The sequence below is a fragment of the Chrysemys picta genome, chromosome 6 (assembly GCF_011386835.1).
Source record: "Chrysemys picta bellii isolate R12L10 chromosome 6, ASM1138683v2, whole genome shotgun sequence".
Taxonomy (NCBI): domain Eukaryota; kingdom Metazoa; phylum Chordata; order Testudines; family Emydidae; genus Chrysemys; species Chrysemys picta.
In genome coordinates, this window is record NC_088796.1 from 87,743,225 (window position 1) to 87,770,110 (window position 26,886).

Genomic DNA, 26,886 nt, shown 5'->3' on the forward strand with positions numbered 1-26,886 from the left:
AGCCATTAACCATTATTTTTGAAAACTCATGGCGATCGGGGGAGGTCCCAGATGACTGGAAAAAGGCTAATGTAGTGCCCATCTTTAAAAAAGGGAAGAAGGAGGATCCGGGGAACTACAGGCCAGTCAGCCTCACCTCAGTCCCTGGAAAAATCATGGAGCAGGTCCTCAAGGAATCAATTATGAAACATTTAGAGGAGAGGAAAGTGATCAGGAACAGTCAGCATGGATTCACGAAGGGGAAGTCGTGCCTGACTAACCTAATTGCCTTCTATGATGAGATAACTGGCTCTGTGGATGAGGGGAAAGCAGTGGATGTGTTATTCCTTGACTTTAGCAAAGCTTTTGATACGGTCTCCCACAGTATTCTTGCCACCAAGTTAAAGAAGTATGGGCTGGATGAATGGACTGTAAGGTGGATAGAAAGCTGGCTAGATCGTCGGGCTCAATGGGTAGTGATCAATGGCTCCATGTCTAGTTGGCAGCCGGTTTCAAACGGAGTGCCCCAAGGGTCGGTCCTGGGGCCGGTTTTGTTTAATATCTTTATGAATGATCTGGAGGATGGTGTGGACTGCACTCTCAGCAAGTTTGCAGATGACACTAAACTAGGAGGCGTGGTAGATACACTAGAGGGTAGGGATCGGATACAGAGGGACCTAGACAAATTAGAGGATTGGGCCGAAAAAAACCTGATGAGGTTCAACAAGGACAAGTGCAGAGTCCTGCACTTAGGACGGAAGAATCCCATGCACTGCTACAGACTAGGGACCGAATGGCTAGGTAGCAGTTCTGCAGAAAAGGACCTAGGGGTCATAGTGGATGAGAAGCTGGATATGAGTCAACAGTGTGCTCTTGTTGCCAAGAAGGCTAACGGCATTTTGGGCTGTATAAGTAGGGGCATTGCCAGCAGATCGAGGGACATGATCGTTCCCCTTTATTCGACATTGGTGAGGCCTCATCTGGAATACTGTGTCCAGTTTTGGGCCCCACACTACAAGAAGGATGTGGAAAAATTGGAAAGAGTCCAGCGGAGGGCAACAAAAATGATTAGGGGTCTGGAGCACATGACTTATGAGGAGAGGCTGAGGGAACTGGGATTGTTTAGTCTCCAGAAGAGAAGAATGAGGGGGGGATTTGATAACAGCCTTCAACTACGTGAAGGGAGGTTCCAAAGAGGATGGAGCTCGGCTGTTCTCAGTGGTGGAAGATGACAGAACAAGGAGCAATGGTCTCAAGTTGCAGTGGGGGAGGTCCAGGTTGGATATCAGGAAAAACTATTTCACTAGGAGGGTGGTGAAACACTGGAATGCGTTACCTAGGGAGGTGGTGGAGTATCCTTCCTTGGAGGTTTTTAAGGCCCGGCTTGACATAGCCCTGGCTGGGATGATTTAGCTGGGAATTGGTCCTGCTTTGAGCAGGGGGTTGGACTAGATGACCTCTTGAGGTCCCTTCCAACCCTGATATTCTATGATTCTATGATTAATAACTGACACTTCAGAGGAAGTTAAGGAGCATAATATACCTATCTTATTGTGCATTCTTGTTCATGGCTGGAGAATCACTTAGCTCACTATCAGTGCTTTCTGAAGGTCCTGGGGCTGCACACTAGCTTGGGCATCAGTGCTAGAAAAGCTCCTTTTTGTACTCTTGCCTTGGCTGCACTATGCACTGCGGCAACGCTATCAGAGAAACTGAAACAGGAGCATAGGGAAAGCCCATAAAATGTAGAGGCATAAGGATGCATGAAGAAGGCCTTCCCACACATTTCCTTTTACAGAGCACCAGCCTTCCTAAAACAACCCTTCAAACCAATAAATCAGCTACAAATTAAGGGCCAGATTCACCAGAATATTTCAGCTGTTTTGTGCTGTTCTGGTGATAAAAAAGCAGCTATAGCCCCAGTTTAACTGACCAGTGTACTTTGGCAGCTTTGCATTGCTGTGGTGTACTGGTGAATCTGCACTTGAAAGTTGTTGTTTTTTAAAGGTTTTTATGGTTGATAGTTCACATCTCCAAATCATTATAAGTATCCCAAGATAGCATTCTCTTTGGTTCCTTGTTTAGTATTCATGTATGAATTTTAAATTAAAAAAAAACGAAAAGAAACTTCCAAGACAAAAAAACAAACTAAACCTACACGACCGTGATATTAAGACTGAAGATACCTTTCAGCAACTTAAGGGTAAAAAAAATTACAATGATGTAATTATCTCCAAACCAAGCATTACAAACCCACAATCTTCAGAGTTAAGGCTACATTTAAAAGAAAACCCATGAAATGAAAAGAAATGGGGGGGAAAAAACATGGTAAAGAATAGAAACGCACAGTTAAGGCACCTGACCAACCTTAAGTCTGCCTGTGGTGACACTTGGGGGAGGGGGTGAAACAAAGGAGGGGATAACCTATTGTTTTTAAAACCAATTTAAACTAACCTGGAATCACAAACTGTAAAATGACTTCATCAACATCATATGATTATTGCATGGCATTATTACAGGGCAGAGTTAAGGGTCTTTTGGTGATTTAATTGTACATTTGCATGTACATATATTTGGATTTATTTTATGTATAATCTTAACTCTGAATATCCTGGGTTTATAATTTGTGGATTTGGGATAATTACAACATCCCTGTGATATTTTTTTATCCTTTTATGTTACTAATACGTACTCAACCTTAACTCTATCTTAATATAATTTTTAGTTTTGGAATACATTTGCATATAATATTACATTTATATGTAAATATAGCAATACCGTCAATATATAATGCATCTGTCTAATAATAGCTTGCACTTAAATCATGCCTTTTATCCCAAGGGGCTTTATAAACTATGTAAAGTCTAGTTTATAAAGCCCTTTGGAATAAAAAGTACTATATAGATGTAAGTGGTTATTAGTTGTGAATCAAATACACTATAAATATGGATTTTAAGGTGATCCAATGTAAATATTCAGTAGAGGCAGCAAGAATTTTAGAAAACTAGAGAACACTATTTTAACGAGAGAAAGATAGGAAAACAAATTGATATTTTGTCTGGGATGTCATAAGGAAGGGACTAAATCTGAAGATAGACAAGGTTAAAGAAAGGTTAATACCAATAAAGGAAGAAGGATTGCTAAAATAACTGAGAAGAGATTTATGAAAGAGTGCATTCCAGAAATTTGCAACTATGGATATTGCAGGCAAAAGAGTGTGGATGACAAACTGTTTCTTTAAACAGTGAAGGCACTGGAATATTGGGGTAGTATTTCCTTTTGGAGGTCAAAGAAACACTATATTGCATTGTTCAATAAACTAAGTGAAGGAATGGGAAATAAAAAGAAGACATAAAACAAATGGAGATAGGTTTATGGCTAATGTATAAAAGTGGTGGTGTGTGTGGAGGGGAGTGGTTACTCACTAACAGCAGCTCTTGTTCTCGACAAGTATTGCCTCAAAATGCCACATTCCAGGGGCTGCATGCCACGTAATCGCAGAATCTTTCTGAGTAATAGTTGGCAGTTAGATGGCACATGCAAGGAGTGATAAAACTGGGAAATGCTTTTGTTTAGGTTCTTAAATCATGCCCTGCATCATAGTAACTGAGTTCCTTGCCTGGGCACTCCATACTGAATACTACTTTAGATATTTTTGGTAACAGTTTTTCTCCTCACTATCTCTGAACAGAGCGGTATACCTGAGGCTAAGAGGGAGGGTCTAATAGATCTGTGCTTATGCAGATCTTGTGGACCAACGCCCTCCCTCCACTCATGTATGGAGTATGTTACAGGAATACCCCCTATTTGAGATTGGAATAGTAGGTGGAGGAGGACTGGGGTGCAGTTTACAGCCTGCCCATGAATTTTATGTCCTTTCTTCCCTGAAGGATTTACTGTAAAGCCCATTTACTCAGGCTTTGTGCAGGAAGGGATAAATTCCACCATAGTAGATTAAGACCCAGTTACATGAAGGATACCCTAAAAAACCCAATTCCTTCTTATGGTTGGACAATAATGTACTTCGTGTGCACATGTGTACTGTAATAACAATTATGCATATCATATATGTTAGAACACTTTAACTGAAGACCTAGAAAGTATCAGAACTAAATGTTTGCCCTCAATAGTATTGAGTGTTTAAATATTTAAAGATTAACTTAGATTGATCACATAGAACAAAAAACTGCTGTATGTGGATGATGTGATGGTTGGTTCTACTCTCTAACCCACAGAACTTGATACCTAAATTATTAGAACTCATCAAAAGGTTTGAACACTTGTCTGGATATAAGATTAAATCGAAGAAGTCTGACACATTCCAACTAACTTAATACATATTAGTAGATCTTGCTAAGTCACAAGTGCCATAAAAATCGGCACGCTGAGAGTATGGTGCTTAGTATATGGGAATCCAAGCATTGTGTAAATATCTTGGTCTGTTCTTTTTTTCTGATGTACAGTAACTCCTCACTTAAAGTCATCCTGGTTAACGTTGTTTCGTTGTTACGTTGCTATGTTGCTGATCAATTAGAGAACATGCTCATTTAAAGTTGCACAATGCTCCCTTATAACCTTGTTTAGCAGCTGCCTGCTTTGTCCACTGCTTGCAGAAAGAGCAGTCTGTTGCAGCTAGCTGGTGGGGGCTTGGAACCAGGGTGGACTGGCAGTCCCCCTATCAGCTCCCGGCTCCCCTAAGTTCCCTGTGCGGCAGCCGCCCAGCAGGCTATCAATTGCTGGGCAGTTCAGCTGTCCCTCCCCCCACTGCCATGTGCTGCTCCTGCCCTCTGCCTTGGAGCTGCTCCCGGGGAGCCTCCTGCTTGCTGTACAAGGGTCGGGAAGAGGGGAGCTAATGTCAAGGTGTCCCTCTCTCCCCTGCTCCTGCCCCCCACTTACCCTATCTCCATAGAGCGGGGGGAGAGGGGACCCAGGGCTCCAGCAGCGGGGCTCTGGCAGTAATTTAAAGGGCCTGGGGCTCCAGCTGCTGCTGGGAGCCCCAGGCCCTTTAATTGCCGCCTGGGGTAGTCGGGCCACCCCGGTATGGCACACCGGCGCGTACTGGCTTACTTTCACCTCTGGAAATATCCCACTCTCTTCCACCCTTTAACTTCACCACCTCAACCAAGCTTCACAATCATCATTGCTGTGTACAGTATTAAATTGTTTAAAACTTATACTGTGTGTGTGTATATACACCTCTACCCCGCTATAACACGACCTGATATAACACGGGTTCACGTATAGCGCAGTAGCAGCGGGGCTCCGGCAGTGCTTTAAAGGGTCCGGGGCTCCGGCTGCTGCGGGGAGCCCCGGGCCTTTTAAATCACCGCCGGAGCCCTGCTGCCCCTACCCCGATATAATGGGGTTTCAGCTATAACGCGGTAGGGATTTTTGGCTCCCCCCTACCGCGTTATAGCGGGGTAGAGGTTTGTGTGTATATATATATACATGTATATATCATATATATATATATATATATATATACACACAAACCTCTACCCTGTATATATCATATATATATACACACAAACCTCTACCCCGCTATAACGCGGTAGGGGGGAGCCAAAAATCCCTACCGCGTTATAGCTGAAACCCCATTATATCGGGGTATAGTGTTTTGTCTGGTGAAAAAAATTTCCCTGGAACCTAACCCCCCCTATTTACATTAATTCTTATGGGGAAATTGGATTAGCTTAACATTGTTTTGCTTAAAGTCACATTTTTCAGGAATATAATTACAATGTTAAGCGAGGAGTTACTGTCTATAAATGGTTGGAACACACCTCTTCATGTAACAGGGTTTTTGCCAGGAGTTTCTGGACCCACATAAGCAAAGGGGGAAAACACCTAACCTGGAGAAGAATACATGCAGGCATGCTACTTTAGAACATCCCCTCAGCCATACTGGACTCAGATACTGATAGGAGGGGGCATTGGCACAATATAATAAGATCCCAGGATTGTCGTCCTGTGTGACACTCTGAAGCCTAAATGTCTGTTGAGTCAGCGTGAAGCAATGGAAACTGCTACAAGTATGACTGAGAAGTCTCTTTATTCAGAATATCACCAGGTTCAATCATCATTGGGATTCACAGTTTCTTACTGTCCAAATTTTAAGGTCTCAGCCATACTGACTTACAGTCATGCAATAGCAAGGCATGTATCCATGCCATGTCAAGAGTGCTAGACCACTGTGATATCAGAGGTAACTCAACCTGTCCTTCATTCCCCACTCTTATTCTATAGTTAATTTGCATGCAACAATTTCATTGGTTATGAACCTGCAACGATTTACTTTTTTTCAAACAAAATCATTACACTTTGGCAATTATGTACACTTTCAATACAATTATTTCAATATGGCAGATTATGTATATAAGAGAAACTCATCTACTTTATATCTCTTATCATTCCACCCCTCCCCTCAGTTCTCCATTTTTTCCTCCATTGCACAACCATTGTACTTTGCTGCATGTCTAGTGCTCTGGGAAGCAATATGAAAGGATTTTGCTTTCTCATCTGTCTGTTCAGCAGCATTACTCTGGGATGTTTGTCAGTTAGCTGATTTAAAGCAGTATGAAGAGATAATAAAATTTTATGTTTTTATTATTTCATAACATCAAAAGGATAGCTTTGGTAACTTTTTCAAAATGTCTTAGTGTGATGGAGTAAGGGATTACAAGAAAAGGATGTTGAAAACGGTAAAAATTTGTATGCACTATAGGTCACATTTTAGTTCCAAACAATCAGTAATGCCCTAACAAAAAAAGAAACTTAGTTATCCTAAGATGTATTGAAGGATCCTAAGAAATGTATTGAAATTTCAATTCAGACCAACAATATTTGCACTTAAAAATCAAGATTTCAAAGGAAAAATGGGTGTTTGCATTAGGACTTTCAGTGCTAACTGTGGTAGCTAACGTAGTAGAATGATGTCATTTGTCTTTAAGCACAATATTATTTTATTTTAATTATGTTAATCATTTCATTTTTGTAATCAAAAAGAATAACTTAAAATGCATTTATTCAGTTTTAAATGCACTATCATTTCATATCTGGAGACCAAAGATCAAATCATGATTTAGGTCATGAGTGAATATGAGTTTTGTAATTACATTCTAGTTCCTAGCAGACAGTTGTCTACATCACAAAACCACTGAAAATTGGTTCAGACATGATTTTACTCCTTTTTATATGCAGATTTACTACTTTGATTCCTGCTTCCAACAATTTAAATCAGTTTCCTTTTTTATTGTTTTGAATTATAAGGATTTTCAGGTTCTTAAATGTATAAATATACATTGTAGTTTTATGTGTGCAACAATAAAGAATATATTAATATATATGAAACTGATATTCTGATTCAGTGAGACAGCATATTAAGGCAAAGAGATTAGCTTTCTGTACTTTATGCCCTTTTATGTAATTCATAGAATCTTTTCACAGAGGAGCAAAAGGGAATGTCATACAGAGTCAGCTTTCTGCATCTGTTTGCTGCACTCAGTTCCTGTACATCAGGCTACAAAAATGCTGACATTGATCAAGTATTCTACCATCCCACAACAGCAGCAGGGAGTTAAGAAACATTTTTATGTCTTTTTGCTTTCCTCAGTATCCTGGGAGTGATTGACTTCACTCATGTTTTCTGTGTGGCACCTGCTGAGAATGGTGAGAGGTACAGGAACAGGAAGTATTTTCACAGTATGATTACACAACGGAGTTTGTGATAGTAGAAATATAATCAGTATTTAAACTATCATTTCAGCTCTTCTCACAATTCATATACAGTAAATTGAAAAGAGAGGCAAGCAGCCAAATAATGAAGACTGAAGACGCATTTGGCTAGTTGCTAAGGATGTGATATAAAAGTAAATCACTACTTTAATAAAGGTAAACATATGTGTTATAAAGGACTGCAAAACATTTGGGACAGTTTGAATAAAGGACAAGAGAACTATTGAAATCTGTTGTAATTAACACCAAATATCCCTGGAATACTGCAGGCCAAATTCTTCAGAACTCCACAGAAGCTCCTCGGTCAGAGACTTGCAGTTACTGAGCTCAGTGGGAGGAGGAATGACCACTGTCCCTTGAACCACAAAAAATAACTGCACAAAACTTACCTTACAGAATGCGCCCTCCTCCCCCCTCCAATATACAATTACCTATACCTCCGAGATAGGGTGTTCAGTAGCAGAGAGGAGAGGGTTTGGCTTCATGTTTTCTTTTGGTCTTCTTTTAATTCCATGGTAGAATGGAAGGGTACCAAATTATGCCCTCTCAGTGAGGACCTCAAGGAAACTGAGAGTTAAAACTCACTGAAAGCCAGATCCATAATTGGTGTAAATCAGTACTATCAGTATAGAATACTGATTTCAATGTAGCTAAACCAATTTACATCAGTTGAAAATCTGGCCATGAGTTTACAGTCCCCTGAGGTTTTCCCTCACAGAGGATGACTTTGCCATATATACTTTTACTCCAAAAATAAAATACACAAATACTCATAAACCTAGTAAAAGTGTTCGGGTGTATAAAGGAGTTTTAGAATCTTAAAAACTGATGTCCAAATGTCTGAATAACACAGGAGATGGCCTATAGCTCAAATACTGGAATATCTACAAGTTGTTTGCAGTAATATTCACATAGCATAAGATGACTATCAAAATACATACTTCTGTGTTACAAGAAAAATTTCAAGTGGGTAGACAATAAGAAATAGGCGGAAAAGGGAAGCAGGAAATAGAAGTCACTAGAGAAGATATTGGAAAAATATAGTCCTAAACTAATTCCTCAAGATATTTTGTTTAAATTACCATAATACATTATTTGTACAACTTAATAAACAATTGTGCAAAGGGACATTGTCAATGTAAAAATAAGCCCCCTGCTCTGGCCCCTTTGTGTCAGTGGCATAAAGGGTCCCTAAAAGCCTCTTATCCAGCCAGGAGAGGATTCCTCTCATGCAGGCATTGTGGAATACAATTGCAAGTCTGCCCCCACAGAGCCCCTCGCAAGGCCTGGCATATTAGGCATGCCAAGGGTGGAAGACGCACGAGAGCACTACAGAGATTCCAGGCAGTGCTGCAGCCCAGAGGGCAGTGTGGGGAAGCTGCCATAACTAATCCCTCCCTCCCCACACCCTTGGCTGTGAGTTTTCTGCTGCACCTATTAGACATGAAACACAAAATGTCTTCCCATATGATGTAAACAAATTCCTTTACCTACCACCTTAGATTATTAAAAGTGAAAGAATGTTAAAAATCTAATTTCCTTGTCTCCATGCTCTTTATTTTTGCATATCTTTCAGCATAGGTAATGAAAAGCTATACATTTAATTTCACTTGTGCTCATAGTATTTTTCATTTTCTGGCTCTTAGGGCTGAATTGTTTGGGTTTTAAATACTGCAGAGTAATGTTTATTTATTGAAAAACCACCATTGGTGTGGCTTCATTGAAGTCAATGGAGCTACACTGATTTACATCAGCTGAGGATCTAGCGTCCAATGTCTAGCTGTATAAAAATGACATTCCGGTCCATGGTATAATGACAGCAATACCCAACATACCCCAACAAGTTCAGTCCTGCACAGACAGTAATAGCTGTGTTATTTTTCTATGTTTGGTTTGAGTCACTGCTATAACTTCGTCAGACAAAATGCTTTCTCCTACCTGCAGTGATGATAAATGTGCGTACACACACACACACACTAATCTTCATAGTCAAGCAGCTCTGTTGTTTAGACAAAAAAGTTTAGTTTTTTCCTCTTGGCTATAGAGTACACTGTAGTGTCCCTAGTTTCCCTGGATGATTAGGCAGGACTATCACAGCACACAGAAAAGCCTGAAACTTGAAAACAAATTAAAACTGCAGAAATATGATTCTCAGAAGCAGCATCAAGATTTTGGGAAACAGATTGCGTGTGAACTTTCCCATTTCAGAGACACTCAGACAAATTAACAGAACCTTGTGCAGAGAGAGAAAAATTCACCCCTCTCTGCTGAGAGGCATTTTTGGTTTATTTTATAGGAAATACAGAAATAAAGTATAGGTGATTCAGAAAAATGAAATAACACACAGACCACAGAAAAATAGTGAATGCTTCACAAGAGTCAGTGGTTTGGATATTAAACAGCTGCGATGCTTGGAAGAAAGGAGTTCAAAACCCCATTTGAAGGCATTAATGCAAGCTAGAAGAAATACATTATATAAAGTGGAAGATTTTCAAAGGCATAAATGGCAGTTAGAAATGGCAAATATGCCTTTGTAAATCTTCACCAAATGATGTATAAACATCAGTCAACTAATATACTGGTCAATATATATATGCATCATTGTCCTCTCTGGATGGAATCAGACCTTCTCACGTATTTGTGATTATATTACCTTGTAGCAACTGTCCTAACAAACCACAGATCTATATCACATGATCTCTCTTGGAGAGACTCCTTTAGTTAATGTGACAGAGATCTGTTGTGTTTTTTTGTTTTGTTTCTTAAGCCCAAGGTCTTGGCTCTTTAAGGCTGCATGTTTTATTTAGCTGGTGATTGTAACATGTATGAATTACACCATATATGCATTGATAAATTGTATTTGCCATGCACCTGTGAGTGCCTCACCTGCACTTTGGCCCATTAATCTAACTCCCGCTGTATTTCTTCTAACATTCCAAACCTCTGAGCAGCTTCAAACAGCTGTGATTTTTTTTTCAAAACCTGCCAAAGAGATGTTTCCTTCTCCCCCCCCCTTCCTCCCCCCACTAGGGAATTTTCCCCACCAAATTATGCTGGCCCAAGGACCAAGATGGGAGCATTTAGTCCTGCACCAAAGAAAATTGTAATGTCTGGTATAGCTCATAAACTTGCAGGGCTAGACATGGGAGCTTTTAAACCACTGGAAAGGGAAGATTCCCAGGTTTCCAGTACTTGCCCCTAGATCTGGAAAATCCTATCCTGAGATAGCAAACCTTACAGTCATGGCATTCTTATGTATAGGAATGTTATTTTAGATAATTTTTAGAAGATTCTAAGATTTATTGGTTATATTTCTCTTTGAGACCTGGACTGCTGGACTATGTGTAAATAAGGTGCCTGATGTTATAGGCACAGGGATATGAAAAACAATACCAATAATATTTTTAAAACACGTTTTTTTCCATAAAACAGTGGCAAACTGCATAGAGAGTACATGATAATATGGTATAAAAGTTCTGTTGGCATTCACTTGAGATGGCATACATAATTCATTCATAACATTATCATTTGTAATGTGGCCACCCCAAATGAGTGTTAATAAAACAAAATCATACTATCAGGCAATCTCTCTATATATTTCTCCATCCAGTAGAATGGCACATTTTATATACACAGATAGAATCACTAGAGTGTATTTGACATTTGCCATTATTATTTTTTTCTGATCATTTTCCCTTCAATACTTTCTTATTTTTTTTTACCTATTTCAAATATAATCATTCCCATGACTGTTTTCATATGGAATTTTCTTCTCCCCATACTTTCTTGTGTATTTTTAACAACTTCTGCCATGTTGTAATGATCTTTAGTTACATGTCTGTGGGTGGATTAGAGCCAAAATAAAAATACTGGCATACATTAAGAAGATTATATTGATATTGTAATTGATAGGTTGATTAATAAAGGCAGCTTTTTTCTCATACTACAGAAACATAGGTTATAACTTCAGATCAAACCAATGATGTATCAAGGTCAAAATGGAAAAATGTTATGGTATCCTACTCAAACTCCCTCCATCATACTAGAATAGCTGGATGCATCTGCTAAATTGATCATCAGTTAAAGAGTTAATAAATGTTGACATCTAAGTAAGAATTAACACAATTGATGATAGAAAATAAATATAAATTCTACTGTGTTTTTATTTGACAAGAAAGGGAAGGAGTGAACAGTTAAAGTCACAAGTTATGAATTGGAGTCACAGTGTGAATGTGGGCATTACACCCAAAGCCCAGTGTTGTGTTTTCCAGATGTACTGGATATGTGGAAACATTCCAGACAGTTTGTACTAGTGAGTTAAGAATGTAATCTTGTTTGAAAAGCAATTTGCCACTACCCAGAAAAGCACCTGAAAATTTAAAAATCCAACACTTTTAAATTCATCTGGCAATGGTGATTTGATAAAAAATATAAAAACAGTGTAAGAAACATTAACAGGTGGAGATATTAGTATAAGCAATAGTTAAACTGAGGGGAGAAAGAGGTAAGTAATATTTTTACTATTAACTGCAAGTGGTATTCTTGCAATTACAGACTGTAATGTAAACCATCTTAAACACCTGACACAAATAAGTGTTAAAAAATTCAGGGCCTATGACAATGCCCACTGAAGTCATTTGGAGTTTTTCCACTGACTTCAAGGGACTTTTAGATCAGACATATTTAATGTCACTGCTCTGTTAAGGAGGAAGGAGGGAGAGAGTGATATAGTCAGTTCTGATTTTTTCACAATGGGAGATGGGGGAAATACAGGTGCAAAGTTGCCCAAAAATTCTTGACTGGGGTTGGGCTAGGAACAAGGATGTGAGTGGATAGCTAGATGAGTCTGAGCAGGTGTGTGTAAGTGGATGAATGTGCGAAGCGGTTTAGAGCAGATGCGTGGGACAGAGTAGGATGTGAATAAGAGATAAAGGGAAATGAGTTAAGAGAAAGGCACTGGGGAGAAGGATGGGATGAAGAAGAGCTTGAGCATAAATTGAGTGATTGTAAGGGAGACTGAATGAGAGGAAAAAGAGGAAGAAGGGGAAAATAGTGAATGAGGATAACTAGACTGAAATTAGGAGAGTGAATAAAACAGTGAAAAAAAGTCTGAGTATATGAATAGCATAGAAAAGGATGAAGGGGCTGAACTCCTAAGTACTAAACTTGTGTACAGAGTCAGATATTTCAGTGGGATTACTTGAGGATCAAAATAACACTCAGAGTAACAATAAGGTGGCAGAATCTGGCCCTTTCATAATTAATATATTCAACAGCAAGTTTGACCTGATTCATGTACAAAATTAGCGGGGGCAGCAGACAGTCCTAGTGCATATTCTCTCATTGGCGTACCAATACAACATTTCAGTCTTCAGAGGAAAAATGTACCTCTTATTTTACACAAATAGAAACTCAGAAAATTAAAATAAGAACCTGTAATATTTGCATTTCTAGGTGGCTTAAGTGGGAAGGAAAAAGGTCTATTGGCATTTAAAGTCAGAATGACCCAACCCGCATTGAAAAGACAAGAAAGGAGGAGGAAAAATTAAGCTGAGGATTTCCTTCATGTAGTAATCAGAAACTAGAAAAACTGCTGGTGGTATGATAGGGTCACCTGTTTCCTAGGAAGTGGACTAAAACTACCAAGAATTGTCCAGTGGTTAAGGCACTAACCTCGAAGTCTGCTCTGCTACAGGTTTCCTATGTGACCTTAGCTAAGTTACTTAGCTGCTTTGTGCCTCAGTTCCTGATCTGTAAAATGGGGATAACATTTCTCTATCTCACAGCAGTATTGTGAGGAAAAATGGATTAAAGATTGCAAATCTCTTTGAGATCTACTGATGAAAAGTGTTATAGAAGACCTAGATATTATCTTACACAGGCTACCGAATAACCATCAGCACATCAATCACAACCTTTACTAACAGTCTAGGCCAATTAAAGATGAGTTTCCTTATCCCACTGACAGTCATATGAACTAGCCTATTTCCTCAGTTTTATATTTAGAGTCAAATCTTGCTTTACTCATCTATGTAATTCTGTAAAAATGAGGGGAACTATTTCACTGAGTATGATCTGGCTCTTTAGGGCAATACTTTCGTTAAGTGTGTGCATGTACACAGCAGCGCAATGTTTTTTTAAATGTATAAATAACATAACCACAGCTTTGACTGCTTAAGTGATTGAGTGTGACCTGTTGTAAGCCCACCCGGTTCGTGTTGAAGTTGCAGCACTTGTTTCTGGAATACCTCATTCCTAGGAGCATCCAAGTTAAGCACAACTGTTAAAGAGATGGTAAACTAGTGTCACAGCTATGACCCGAAACGTACCGACCCGAAGCGGGCTAGGAGGATGCAAACAGACCAGAGAGCTGACAAGTACCGTGTGGAGCTCAAGGGGGGTGGGCGTCAGTCGGGGGGTAATTCTAAAATAATGGTGATGTTTTGCCTAAATATGGCACGTTCCTTCCCATGCAGCTAGTCCTGCCCGGCTCCTTCCCGCCTACACACCCCATGCTCCCTACTCCCCTCCAGGCCCCACGTACCGACCCATCCCCGTCCCTCTTCCACGCCGCCCCCACGGCTGCCCTGCCCTTACAGGGGGTCAGATCCCAACACAGCCCTTCGCGCACGCGCGTTAGGAGCAGCTCACTGGGGCGGGGGAAAGGCGTCGTGGCGTCACCCCAGCGTAGGCGTCCCCGGGCGCGCGAAATTTCCAAACCGGCGGCGCGGCGCGAGACCAGCAGCCACGGGGTAAGAGGAGGGGGCGGGGTCATTTCCCCTATCGGGGTCGAGGGGGACTGTGTTTCCCAGTCGCCGGGCGGTGAGGTCAGAGGTTGCTCTGCGGCCGCTAGGTGGGCTGTGCGGAGCCCGTGTCTTGCGCTCCGTGCGGGCCCGGTCGCGGGGGACGAGTGCGGGTCCCTTCCGCTGTGGCTCCGGTCGGGACGCTGCGAGGCCCTGCTGCCGCCCCCCCTCCCGCGAGCGCCGCGCTGGGGACGGGACTCTGCGCTCGTACCCGCACCTCGCTCCGGGCAGCGCCTAGGCCCGGGGATGTTCTTCAGCTGCGCCCGGCTTGGTCCCTTTGCGCCGGTGAGAAGCGTTTGGTGCCGTCTGGTTTCCCCTAGGGGTGTGGCAGCCCCGAGCGGGGCAGGGTCTCGGAGACCTCGCGCCGAGTGCGGCAAGCCTGGCACCCGGGGCTGCTTCTCCCTAGCTTGAAACTCACTAGGTTAACAAGCTGATGATGCCCGTTTAAATTGTTACACAGCGGCTCGCTGACTCCCCAGTCAACACGAATCACATCTCTAAACCCCTTGCAGCTCTTGGAAAACGTGGGGTGGGGGGGTTAACTTTGCCAGGTTGTACTCCGTTCCTAATAAAAATTTGTGTTTCTTGGGCGTCTTCCACTTGACCATAGTAAAGCTCTTTATAAACGTCAGTGAACTAAACCTCACACTTTGCCTGTAAGGAAGGGAAGACATTATAGACCAAATTCATTCCTATTACTATTATATACAGTATAGCAATAGGGCTGTATTTGGTTCTGTATTTGTAACGTTTTGTATAAGTTGTATGGAAAGAGTTTACACTGTGACTCGTGTCATTGTACTTCACCATAAATTCATATTCATTAATGTACATTGCTTGCCATACAGCATTGCTAGCTTCTCCTTGCTACGCTGCTGTTGTGTTTTGTCCTTGTTCTGCAGCTGAGAAAAGATAATTAAGTCAGCTTGCCCTGGTTATTTTTGAGCTTTTTTGAGCAAGCCAACAAGGTTGTCAATTACTGTCAAACATGGGGGTGACTTGTGATTCTGATATGTATATACTAGGAACTGCATGGAGACAATGTATGTAAATATTCATTTCACATAGGTCACAACCATCAGAAAACAACTGGTCTGTTTCGGTCAGTTACTAACAAAGACCGGATTTGAATTCACAATACAATGGTGAAAGTCTCTGTATCTGTTACCAATGGTTTTAACCATCCAGCTTCAGATTAGGGTGTCAAGTGGGAATCATAAAGTCACTTTACCGTTTATAGCAAATGGCTTTAGGCCTCATGCCAACAGCATACAATTTTAGCATACAAATACCCATCCAAAAGATATATTACTGAGAGGAGAAAAAATAACTTGCAACTTTGTTATGCCTGGTCTAGCACAATCTGAACCTAACTTTTGCACTGTGTAAGCTGACATTTTGAGACATCTGTGCTCTAGGGCAGAAACTGTCAGTATGCATCTTTTGCCACAGTGTATCTAATCTTTTTTTCAAATTGAAATTATTTATATTACTGTTGCGCCTAGGAACCCTAATCATGGACCAGGGTATACCACTGTATTAGGCACTGTACAACCAGAACAACCACAAATGGTGCCTGCCCCAAGGAGTTTACAATCTGAAGTATAAGAGAAAAGACAGACAGAGGAGTATAAAGAAAAAATGATAAAGTATGTCAGCATAATAGGTAGTGGTCATAATAAACCAGCAGCCTAACTGTTATCAAATATATTGCAGGCATCATGACAAAGGAGAGTTTTGAGGAGGGATTTGAAAGTGGATAATGAGGTAGCTTTGCAGATGTTTATGCGGAAGGCCTCCCAAGCATCAGGGATAGCATGGGAGAAAGCACAAATAAAATTAAACAAGTGGGCTAGCATCATGAGCCGAGGGGAGGTGAGTGCTGGCAGCTCAATAGCAAATGAGAGCTGATCGGTAGGGTGGGGATTGACTGTGAAGGGCATTGAAAGTGAATACAAGCAGTTTATTGCATCAAACATAGAGAAGTGGGAGCTAATGGAGGCAAAAGAAGTTTCAGGAGAAGCAGCCAAGTTTGTCTGAGGTTTTTATTCACAATTGTAGATGGGATTTCAAAAATCCACCTTCCAGAAAACTTGAAAAATAGGTAGCAAGCAAATATAATGCCAGTCCCTCTCTTCTTTACTGATGATGATTCAGACCACCTCTATCATTCCAGACACTTCAAAAACGCCTGAATTATTTTTCTGAAGGTAAAGCTTTCCAACCTGTGATTGTTAAGACACTATTTTATAGGGGATCCATTTTTTATGTATGTTTTAACCCACATTTTGCTTTTCTTATGTTGGTGTTTTCACATTCTGATCTTTGTGGGATGACACTGTTTGTGCCACAACATTATGGTGACAGGTCCTATTTCAGGTAAATTTGGGACACTTTAAAATTAGTGACAGGCCTATGAAAATCATTGTCTTGTAAATTTTGGGATAGACAACACGCTCTCGTCTCTGCTCCTGTCTTTCATCTTATCTTTTTGGTTATTTTTTTTTTCTCCTTTCATGCTGTCTCATCCCTCCCCATCCACCTTTACGTAATGTATGGGCTGATATTTGTTCACCATTGCCATCTTTTGGATAGAAATAGATCTCTTAAATTCTTGCCCTCTAGTGTTTCATTTGTAAAGTGGATATAAACCCTAATACTGTCTACCCCCAATGGAGATTTTCCTAGTGACAAAGTCTTGTGATTTTGGAAAAGAAAATCAAGATTTCTATTCCCCATGTTGCACATATGTTTTATGTCTGTATATACATGGGCACTGATTGTTACACACTATTTTTCTTTGTGTTTCATCTTTGTTCATTCTGTTCTTTTTCATCATTCTCATGTTGTCTCTGTTTTCTCTTATTCTTTAATATCTTTCCTTTTCCCTGAGTGTGTTTTTAGTATTTCTGTACAATTGTAGAGCTGTTATGTTTATGGCTGAGTACTCATCTTAGAAAATGGCATGTCTGATTTGTAGCTCTAGCAATGTTTTTCTTATACTGAATCATCCATTAAATTTGTTTTGTGGTCCCAGTCTCTTGAAAATGATTACACATACATCAAAATCCCCCTTAGATACATTTGTTGTATGATACTAGTCCAATGCCTTTAATCTTAGAAAACTTGTAGTTGTGTAGATATCAAACAAATTTCTGTTGATCAGTACAACCTGTTTTGTACCAACCTGATTTAAAAAATATGTAAAAGAATCCCAGACTGTAAAGACCTTGTTACATTTTATAAACAGTAGAACAGCTGTAATAAATCGAATACAATCTCAGATTTAACAGTTTACATTTTACTGAAGAGGGTATTCCCAGACCTGTTTTTCACAATAAAACCTTTCCAGTTCATGTGTTAGAATAAGTGACTGTCGTTAATATTAATGTTGCTACAATAAAGACAGTGATAATGTGTCATTAAAATCCATATTTTCATTCACTCATAGTTTTGGAATAAAAATGCCTGAAAACTGGCATGTTTGGTCTTAACCTGGTAGAAAATCGTCCCCATTTACCCCCTTCCCTTTTTTCTCCCCCAAAATCGGTTAATCTGCTTTTGATTTATAGGAATGCAAAACATTTTTGACTCTTTGGTTCTCATTAAAGACAGATTCGTTGCCAAATTTCATTCCTGCAATCACATTTGTGTACGTTACAAAATTGTAAAATATTAATAAGATGTTCTTTTATAGGAAATTTTAACTTAATTTTAAGTTATTAATGAAGAGAATGTTGACTTTAGAATATCTATGAGCAACAATCTGTAGGTGATCTCTACTTTGAGTTGAACAGTCTGTCCCTAATACTGAAATAATTATATAGCGCTTTTCATCTTCAGAGTGTTTTATAAGCAACTCTCAGAGAAATGTTTAATATAGAAGGTGGGAATATCATTTGCATTTTATATTTGTGATGAGATAGTACTGCAGGTGAATGGAAAAGAAAAAGATTTTTCCTTATTGGGCTTCAATGATCCCCAGGAATACAAATAGAGTAGCAGTATAGATAGTATATAGATATACTGAGGAATAGCTGTGGAAAAGAGATACCTCTATATTAATTCAACATTGCTTACGATTTAAACCTTCTGATGTCAGGGATATCTGAGTTAAGGCTCCTCTGATAAACTTAAAGCATAGTTCTACTTTGAAAAGTGGCATTGTAAAAATGTATATTGCCGAGATTCCAACCCTCCTTAATTTTCCATAATCCTCCAGTTTTAAAAGGTAATTATGAAATTACTAAATGAGTCTTAAATCTTCAAATTTGCAGTTACATTAAAAACTGGGAGGATTAGGTACGTGGGTCTGACCAACACAGCACTGTAGCTGAGGGGTTCTTTTCTGCCGCTGGCCTCTCTGTGCAGAAGCGCCCATAGTCTGTCCATATGCACGTTGGACACAGTGCGTACCATTTTCTTGGCCTGGCAGGGGGATGTTTGCAGGGCTTGGTTGTGTTGGTGAGATCCCTTGAGGGAGGAGCCTTTCCCAGGCCAGTGTGGGGTCTGAACATGTGACTGACTGCTGCACCACTGCTACAGGGAGTAGAGGGCTGGATTGAGAGTACCGGCAGCATGTGGTGGTGATGATGCGCTGGTTCCCTGTGCCTTCTCTCCCAACACAGCTGAGTACTGGGTGCCTCCAGATCTGGGACACATCAAGGCACCACATCTAGCACCACCCGCCCCTACTCCAGTGCCACCTGCAACTATTGGTGCCTCATCTTTCTGAACCCTGCCAAGGGCCAGGAGGACTGAGTATGACACTCCTGTCCCACTTCTCCCCAGGGCTGAGGCTAAGAAGAAACAGACATGATCCCTTCTGAAACCAAGAAGGACCTGGTATGAATTTCCATTCTTCCCCTGGGGCTGGGGCTTGAAGGACCTGGTATAACTTACTTCCTGGAGGGGCAGGATGATCCACCCCCAACATACTCTAAGAGAAACTTCGGGGGGGGGGGGCCCTCTGCAGCACATGTGCAGAAATTGTGCAGTGGGGGGTCACTGATAGGCAAGGTACAGCAATTTTGAATGTGTTGGGGTGCTGCCCCATACTGCCCAAGTCACAGGCTGTATATTTCCCCATGTGGACCTGCTGGTGTGCTCTAGATGCCTAGAGCGCATTAATGTAGTCTAGCACAGCCCACAGTGCAGTTAAAATGCAACATGCAGCCTGTGGTTTGGGTGCTTGCCTCCTACCAGATCCTCACTGAGCAGTCTGTGGAGGATGAGAAGCTGGAGGGGCCGGAGGAGGTGGCAGCAGCAGAGGAGGAGAGACGAAATGTGACAGAGGAGCGAGGAGAGGAGGAGGATTAGCCTGGGAAGGAGGTCCAGGCCCGAGACTGGCCAAGGTAATTTAGGGCCCTTGGCAATATAGGATGGCACCTTTCCCAGGGCCAATCCTCTCCTTCTGCCTGTTTGCCCCCCCTGACACCCACCTCCAATGAGGGAGAGCCCAGGGTTCCTGGCTCTGCCTGCCCTCCCCTATTAGCCATATGTGGGGAGGGGAAGCAGGAGAGGTCCTGGTTTCAGAGGGGAGGGGGGAAGAGAAGTCCTGGTTTCTCTGGGGAGAGTGGACGGGGCTGGAAGCAGAGAGAGGTCATGGTTATGTGAAGAGGGCAATCTCATATACATGTGCGTGCCTCTCGGGCCCCCTCAGGAAAATTGTGGTTGAGGTAGTGCCATGGGGTCAAGCAGGCGTGTGTGTGTGTGTGTATACATTTCGATGACAGCAAGAATAAAATGATCACCTTGTTGCTGTCAGTTCTAACCAGTACAGAAAGTACCACTGGACAGAATATTTTTCAGCTTTTGAATTCAAATGTGGAGACCAGGGCAATCCTGTGGTCAAACTATGTAGGTTTTGAAAATGACCATGCTTCTCTCAGGATGGGTGTTGTACCATTTCTCGAGAGCAACAGTGGTCTGTCTGTCTTGTGAGTTACCTATGTCATCTTGTGCACATTGTGGCTGAGAAAAGTACAAAGTTCCTGCCCATCACTGTAGATGAACTTCTTACTGATATCTACTCTTTCTTGACCAGAGCATGGAGCATCACCAGGAGTTCATCATGTGTTAGAAGCTGTGTGATATATAGATCTATAAGTTAGTGAAACATGCAAGCACATGCATGGTCTGTGTCTGACTCAGCTCATCCAGCAGTGGGAACTACTCACCATGTTCTTCTGGACTGAAGCAGCAAAATTGGAAGTTCATTCTTGGGGCACCGGGTGCAAAGCTATGACTATCAGTCTACATTGTCTTCCTTTGCAGCAACATAAAAAACAACACACATGCTGATAAGTCTTGTGTTGAGGTGATAGGCCACAAAACCAGACCAAAAGTGACAACCTAGTGAAAGTCAAGATGGGCCACGCAGAGCTGAAATCAGTTTTATTAGCAACAATCAAAAATTGAACCTGGAGTAGCAGCGACGCATAGCCAGTTATCAAAGTCGAAACGGCATTGCAGCAAAACAAAGATTATCTAAAAAGCATCGCGACTGCAAGCATACAGATTAGGTTGCTGACGCCAAACATGACAAAGCAACTAAATTGACATCGGATGCCATCGCTGTGCCAAAAACAAGCTGCAGAACTGGGCGTTGAAAGTCGTGATCGTATAAGACTTGCTGATTTCTTCACAAGTGAAACCTTACTGCCTGTTCTTAGACTATACAATCACAATTTTTGACAAACTGAGCACTGCAAAAAGAGGAGTCTCTGATTCTCACGCTCAGATGTCAGTTATTCAGTGTTCTGAAAGAACTTCCTGTCATATTCGTCAAGTCCTCAGTGACGATAGAAGCAAAGTGCCTGACAACAGTGTTTCAGAGAACACAGCAAGGCTGACCGATAGAGACTTGAAGCTGTTCTTCTATTCACTTTGTTGGTACTACTAGAGGCATGCACATAGGTAGTAAGGAAACTGCCACTGCTTGCTTCTGTACAACTACATGCAGAAATGCTGAAATTGCACTGAGGATGATGGCTACATATTATGATTTTGGGTTTTTCATGCAGTGATTTCTGTATCTGCTGAAGGATCATTCACAGCAAGCCACACTACAGAAGCCCGGTTTTCTTGGTACCAGATCGATGACATGTCATCTGTTCTGGTGTGCACCAGTTGTGAAGAATAACGGCATACCATGTCACAGATAATGGAAGTCTATGGCAAAACAGCATACAATGCTCTGGCTCAGGTAATGAAAGCTATCCCTGTAATTCTTCTAAGCAACTCTGACACAGAATTTTGTATTCTGCGCAGGAAACAAACTGAGTTCAGAAAAAACATTGGTGATAAAGGTTTGGAATCACTGATGATCATTAAAGTGGACTCACTTGGTCAACCCTGCTACACCACTACCCTTATATAACGCTGTCCTCGGGAGCCAAAAAAATCTTACAGCGTTATAGGTGAAACCACGTTATATCGAACTTGCTTTAATCCACCGGAGCGCGCAGCCCCACCCCCCTGGAGCACTGCTTTACCGCGTTCTATCCGAATTAGTGTTATATCGGGTCACGTTATATCGGGGTAGTGGTGTACTTGAGAAATCTGGCAAAGTATTCTTGGGCAAGACTAAGCAAGGAAACCTGCTTGTAAAACAGTGAGGATGTGGCCAATATCATGGTCAGACCTGGTCATGGCTACTGGTATTACTAAATAAAATGTTACCTCAGTTTGTACCACTGTTATTACTACAATGTTCACAGAAGTGCATCTAAAATGCACTGCAAGCATTTAAAGCACTACCCCAGGCCCCCCGTATTTGTGTTTGGCATCGCACCTTTGAGAGTTGCCACTAATCCAGGGGTGGGCAAACTTTTTGGCCCGAGGGCCACATCAGGGTATGGAAATTGTATGGTGGGCCATGAATGCTCACGAAATTAGGGTTGGGGTGCAGGAGGGGATGAGGGCTCTGGGCTGGGGCAGGGGGTTGGGGTGCGGAGGGTGGGGGGAATAGGGAGGGCTCCGGCTGGAGGTGCAGGCTCTGGGGTGGGGCTGTGGATGAGGGATTTGGGGTGTATGAGAGTGCTCTAGGCTGGGACCAAGGCGTTCAGAGGGCAGGAGGGGGATTGGGGCATGGGTGGGGCGGAGTGAGGGCTCTGTTCCCAGCCAATGGGAGCTCCAGGGGTGACGCTTGTGGACAGGGCAGTGCGCAGAGCCACTTGGCCTCCCCTCCGCATAGGAGCTGGAGGGGGGACATGCTGCTGCTTCTGGTAGCCTCGGTATGCATGCACGAAGTGGACTCTGACCTTGCTATCCGGCTGGAGTGCGGGAGCAGGGTAAACCCCAGACCCCACTCCCCAGCGGGAACTCGAGGGCCGGATTAAACTGTCTGGAGGGCCGGATGTGGCCCTCAGGCCGTAGTTTGCCCACCCCTCCACTAATCCAAGCAACCTCCCTAATTTCCCCCCTAATTTTTTTCGTAAATATCCCTAAAAGTCTCAGAGCAAGGTCGGTATCTCTGATAATGGACTTCCATACTCAGCATATCTCATTGGTTTTCATATCAAATTTGTTCCATTTTCAAGAAACAAGTTGTTTTTCCAACTGCCAGCCTCACAAACTCTTCCTGGGCTTTGGCAGTTAAATTGTTTCTTCCATCTTGTGAATCAGCACGAGTAATATGTTTTCTTTACATAAAATTATGCCCTCAGCTACACCTGTACAACCACATTAGTCATAAGTAGATTGTACAGTTGCATGGATGTAGCTGAATTTATAAATAGGGTGAAAATCAGACACAGGAAGATTACATGATTTGTCCAGCATCACACAGGAGGTCTCTGTCCGTTCTGGGAATCAGACTCAAGTCTTCTGACTCCCCGATCTGTACTTTAACTGCAAAACTATCCTTCTTACCTACTTCAAGAACTACTAGACAGGTTTATTTTCCAAATCTAGATTAACTACGTGACTGTATTGAAATATTCAAAACACTGTGATGAACTTATCATGTTATACAGCTAAATTGGCATATGAGAGGCTCCAAGAAACTGGGGTAAGAGACATACCACTAGCAAATACTTCACATACAATATATCAAAAGTTCTTATCTATCATCAAGTGACCTAAATTCATGAGGAATTCCCTTCCATTAGAATATGAGAGCTACAGTAACTCCTCGCTTAATGTTGTAGTTATGTTCCTGAAAATTCTAATTTTAAGCAAATTGATGTTAAGTGAATCCAATTTCCCCATAAGAATTAATGTAAATGGGGGTGGAGGTTAGGTTCCAGGGAAATTTTTTTCGCCAGACAAAAGACATTATAAACATATGCCGTATAAGTTTTAAATAATTTTAAACAAACAATGTAATACTGTACAATGATGATTATGAAGCTTGGTTGAGGCAGGGGCATAGTGAGGTGGGGGCGCAGGGGCTTGCCCCGCTCCACCCACCCGGAGCTTCTGCTGGAGAGTGGGGTCTGGGAGTGGGGGCCCTGTTCCGCCCACCCAGCGTTCCAGCCGGGGGTCGGGGCATGGGGGCATGCCCCATTCCAGCTGCTCGGCGCTCCTGCCAGGGAGTGGGGTCGGGGGCTTGCCCACTCCCTGGTTGGAATGCCAGGTGGGCGGACTGGGCAAGCCCTCGTGCCCCGCTCCCCGGCAGAGCACTGGGTGGGCAGAGCAGAGTGAGCCAAACAACCTTATAGAGGAACATTGTGCGACATTAAACGAGTATGTCCTCTAATAGATCAGATACCTAATAACGAAATAATGTTAACCGGGACGACTTTGTGAGGAGTTACTGTACACGGTTTTAGACTTCACTCCAACAGTAGTGAGAATAATTAAGGAGAATGTGGAAAGGTCCAATGAATACAAATTTTCTTTTGTATATGATGATGCCAAAAAGTTTAAGCAACTTTTGTGATAGGAAAATTATATTAAATTAAAAGTGATGAAATAATTCGGTATTTGTAATTTTAGGTTGATCTTTCATTAATATGAAAACATTCTTGATGTAGGTGGCCAGTAATGTCTATTTCAAACATTATAAACAGGTTTACAGTGGTAGGCTTCTTTTTTTTTTTTTACTGTCATGTGTCATCTACATTACAAAGAATTAAAAATTGAGGATCTACTTAAGTTTGACTATCTTTGCAAAATGATGGAATCACTATGTCAATGAGCACAGATGTAAAAGTTTAGTACCTAAAGTCCAAACTCTGTCTGTGATCACTTAAAATTGTTTTAGCTCTTCAAAAATGTGGTGGAATGAAAGCACATTAACATATGAAATAATTGTTATTCACTGAAAACATTTACAGATCTCTGAATACTGTATATTTTAGTAACAATAGTATTCTTGCAATTAATGTTGCTCTTTAATTTGTCTGTTTTACAAGATGTTCTTTTGTGTAAAATATTTAAATATTATATTAATAGGAAGGAACAAACAATAGGAATGGGGAAATGGTGTGAAATAGGGAGGACAACTGAGACAAAAATTTTAAATGCTTTAGGGAAGAATATGAAGAAAGGTTAAGTTCTTTTCAGCTTTATTTCCTTAAGTTTTTCACCAGTTCCTTATGATCAGAAGAGGGTCAAAAAATCTTACTAATTACAAACATCACTTATAGTAGTACATTTAAAAATATGGAAATATAAATAGTATACATGGAGGTAATTAACTAATTTAAAGTTCCTAAAATCACTAACAAATTAATTTGAATGTTACCATGAAGACCCCAGTCTTATTGAGTAAAAAAATCTTATCTAAATTTAATTGTAATAGTAATAGTCTGTGTAAATTGTAATAGTGTAGTAAATTGAATTGTATAGTCTGTGTAACTGGCTGGAATCTTTCTCTGTAAAGGTATTTTTTTAAGAAACCCAAAGAAAACACATCTTGTCTTAATTCAAAAGAATTAATGGACAGTTACAAATTCCTAGGGAATGGTATTAAATTTTGTAAACAAACACATGGTGTTCTAAACTTAAAACAAAAAGTTGCTCTGGGTGCCATATAATCTTTTTATTCTGCAGCAGAAATAACCTTTGCTGCTGGTGGTTTTAGTGTTCTAAATGAACGTACTAAGAAGATCTTATTCTGTGTATATGTGTAGAATAGGGAGGACCTGTGATTTTTTTGCAAGATTCTCTTACAGCGGTGTGCTGCTAGTGGATCATGATTTCATTTGACAATATGCTCACATTGTATATTGATTACATTAATCCATCCCAGTTTTTCACCATAGTCCGGTAGCCAGTAGAGACATTGCTACAAACATATCCCTTTTTCACCTAGCTTCATTATGAGTGACTTTCTGGGCTCTTTCCTGAATTTCTGTAAAAGGTTTTATCTCTTCCCAGTATTATCGTTTTCTATATTGCTGAAAGACTAGAATTGAGCATGTAGTCTCAGGTAACTCAAGCTTGATACAGAAGTTGAGTGATACATTCTTCCCTGAGCAAGTCCTTGGGAGGTTTTGTGGATAGACTAGGACTCAGGAGACTGAGTTCTATTGCCAGCTCTGCCACTGGTTTCCTGGATGACCTTGGGCAAGTCACTTCACTTCTCTGTGCCTCAGCTTCCTCACATGCATGAGATCTACTAATGAAAAGCATGATATAAAAGCCAGGTATTGTTAAAAATATCTGAATTCAGAAAAAAAACCCTAAAATTTTGATTCCATAAATTTTTCAGAGTGGAGCTTATCTCCAGAGAGAAGGAAATGACTTAATATAAGCTGGAAGGCCATAGGTGCTGTACTGGGCTGAGTATACATTTCATTATCAAAAGACAGCTTCTTATCTCAATTTCACATACTTCTGGTGAAAAGTTTGGGCCATGATTTTCCTCTTTCTTACATTAGTTTAAGTGAGGATTAATCCAGCTGAGGTCAGTGGCGTTACATGGGTATAAAAATAGCACAAATGAGAGGAAAAGGCCAAGTGTTTCTAACTTGTTAGAAGAGAGGGACTATATCCTTTCACTTTTAGATTAAATTCACAGTGTGTAACAGCGCATTGTTTTGACTATGAAACCAATGCTCAAGTTGATGCATGCTGTTGAACTTGCTGAGTGGAGGTCAAAATCATAGCTGGAGAACGGAGAACCTATCCTCATCCAAGTTATAGGAGAGGATGTTCTTGTACTCATTTAAAGTGATTCTTTGCCCCCAATTTTAATGTATACAGGTATAAATGGGACTTGTTGACTTGGTACGACTGCAAAGGAATGCATGTCCTTTTCATTTTTCTTGCTTGCACTGCAGGTCATGTGTTATTGTTCTGATCTCAGGGACAATATTGTCATACTACTGGTTGTGCATATTTTTCACCAACTTTTCCACCACCTTTTTGGTGGAAGGAGTTGGGGGAAGTTTTAATTCTCCAGGACTGAAGAGACAAC

General features: G+C 41.2%; 1 protein-coding gene across 5 annotated transcripts in view; it reads left to right on the forward strand.

Annotated features, from left to right (window-relative positions):
- Positions 1–14,327: 14,327 nt before the first annotated feature.
- FANCC (FA complementation group C) overlaps positions 14,328–26,886 on the forward strand; it is a 127,570-nt gene continuing 115,011 nt past the window's right edge. The window contains exons 1-4 of one of the 5 annotated variants that reach the window (XR_010588867.1): positions 14,371–14,465; positions 19,308–19,361; positions 19,722–19,870; positions 20,563–21,723. Coding sequence is in view for 3 of the 5 variants with exons in the window: in XM_042854563.2 (XP_042710497.2) it covers positions 21,670–21,723 (54 nt within the window). In the remaining 2 variants the exon portion in view is untranslated. Of the gene's footprint in view, positions 14,466–19,307; positions 19,362–19,721; positions 19,871–20,562; positions 21,724–26,886 lie in introns of all 5 variants that reach the window. The other 4 variants (XM_042854562.2, XM_042854561.2, XM_042854563.2 and 1 more) reach the window with 4 other exon arrangements.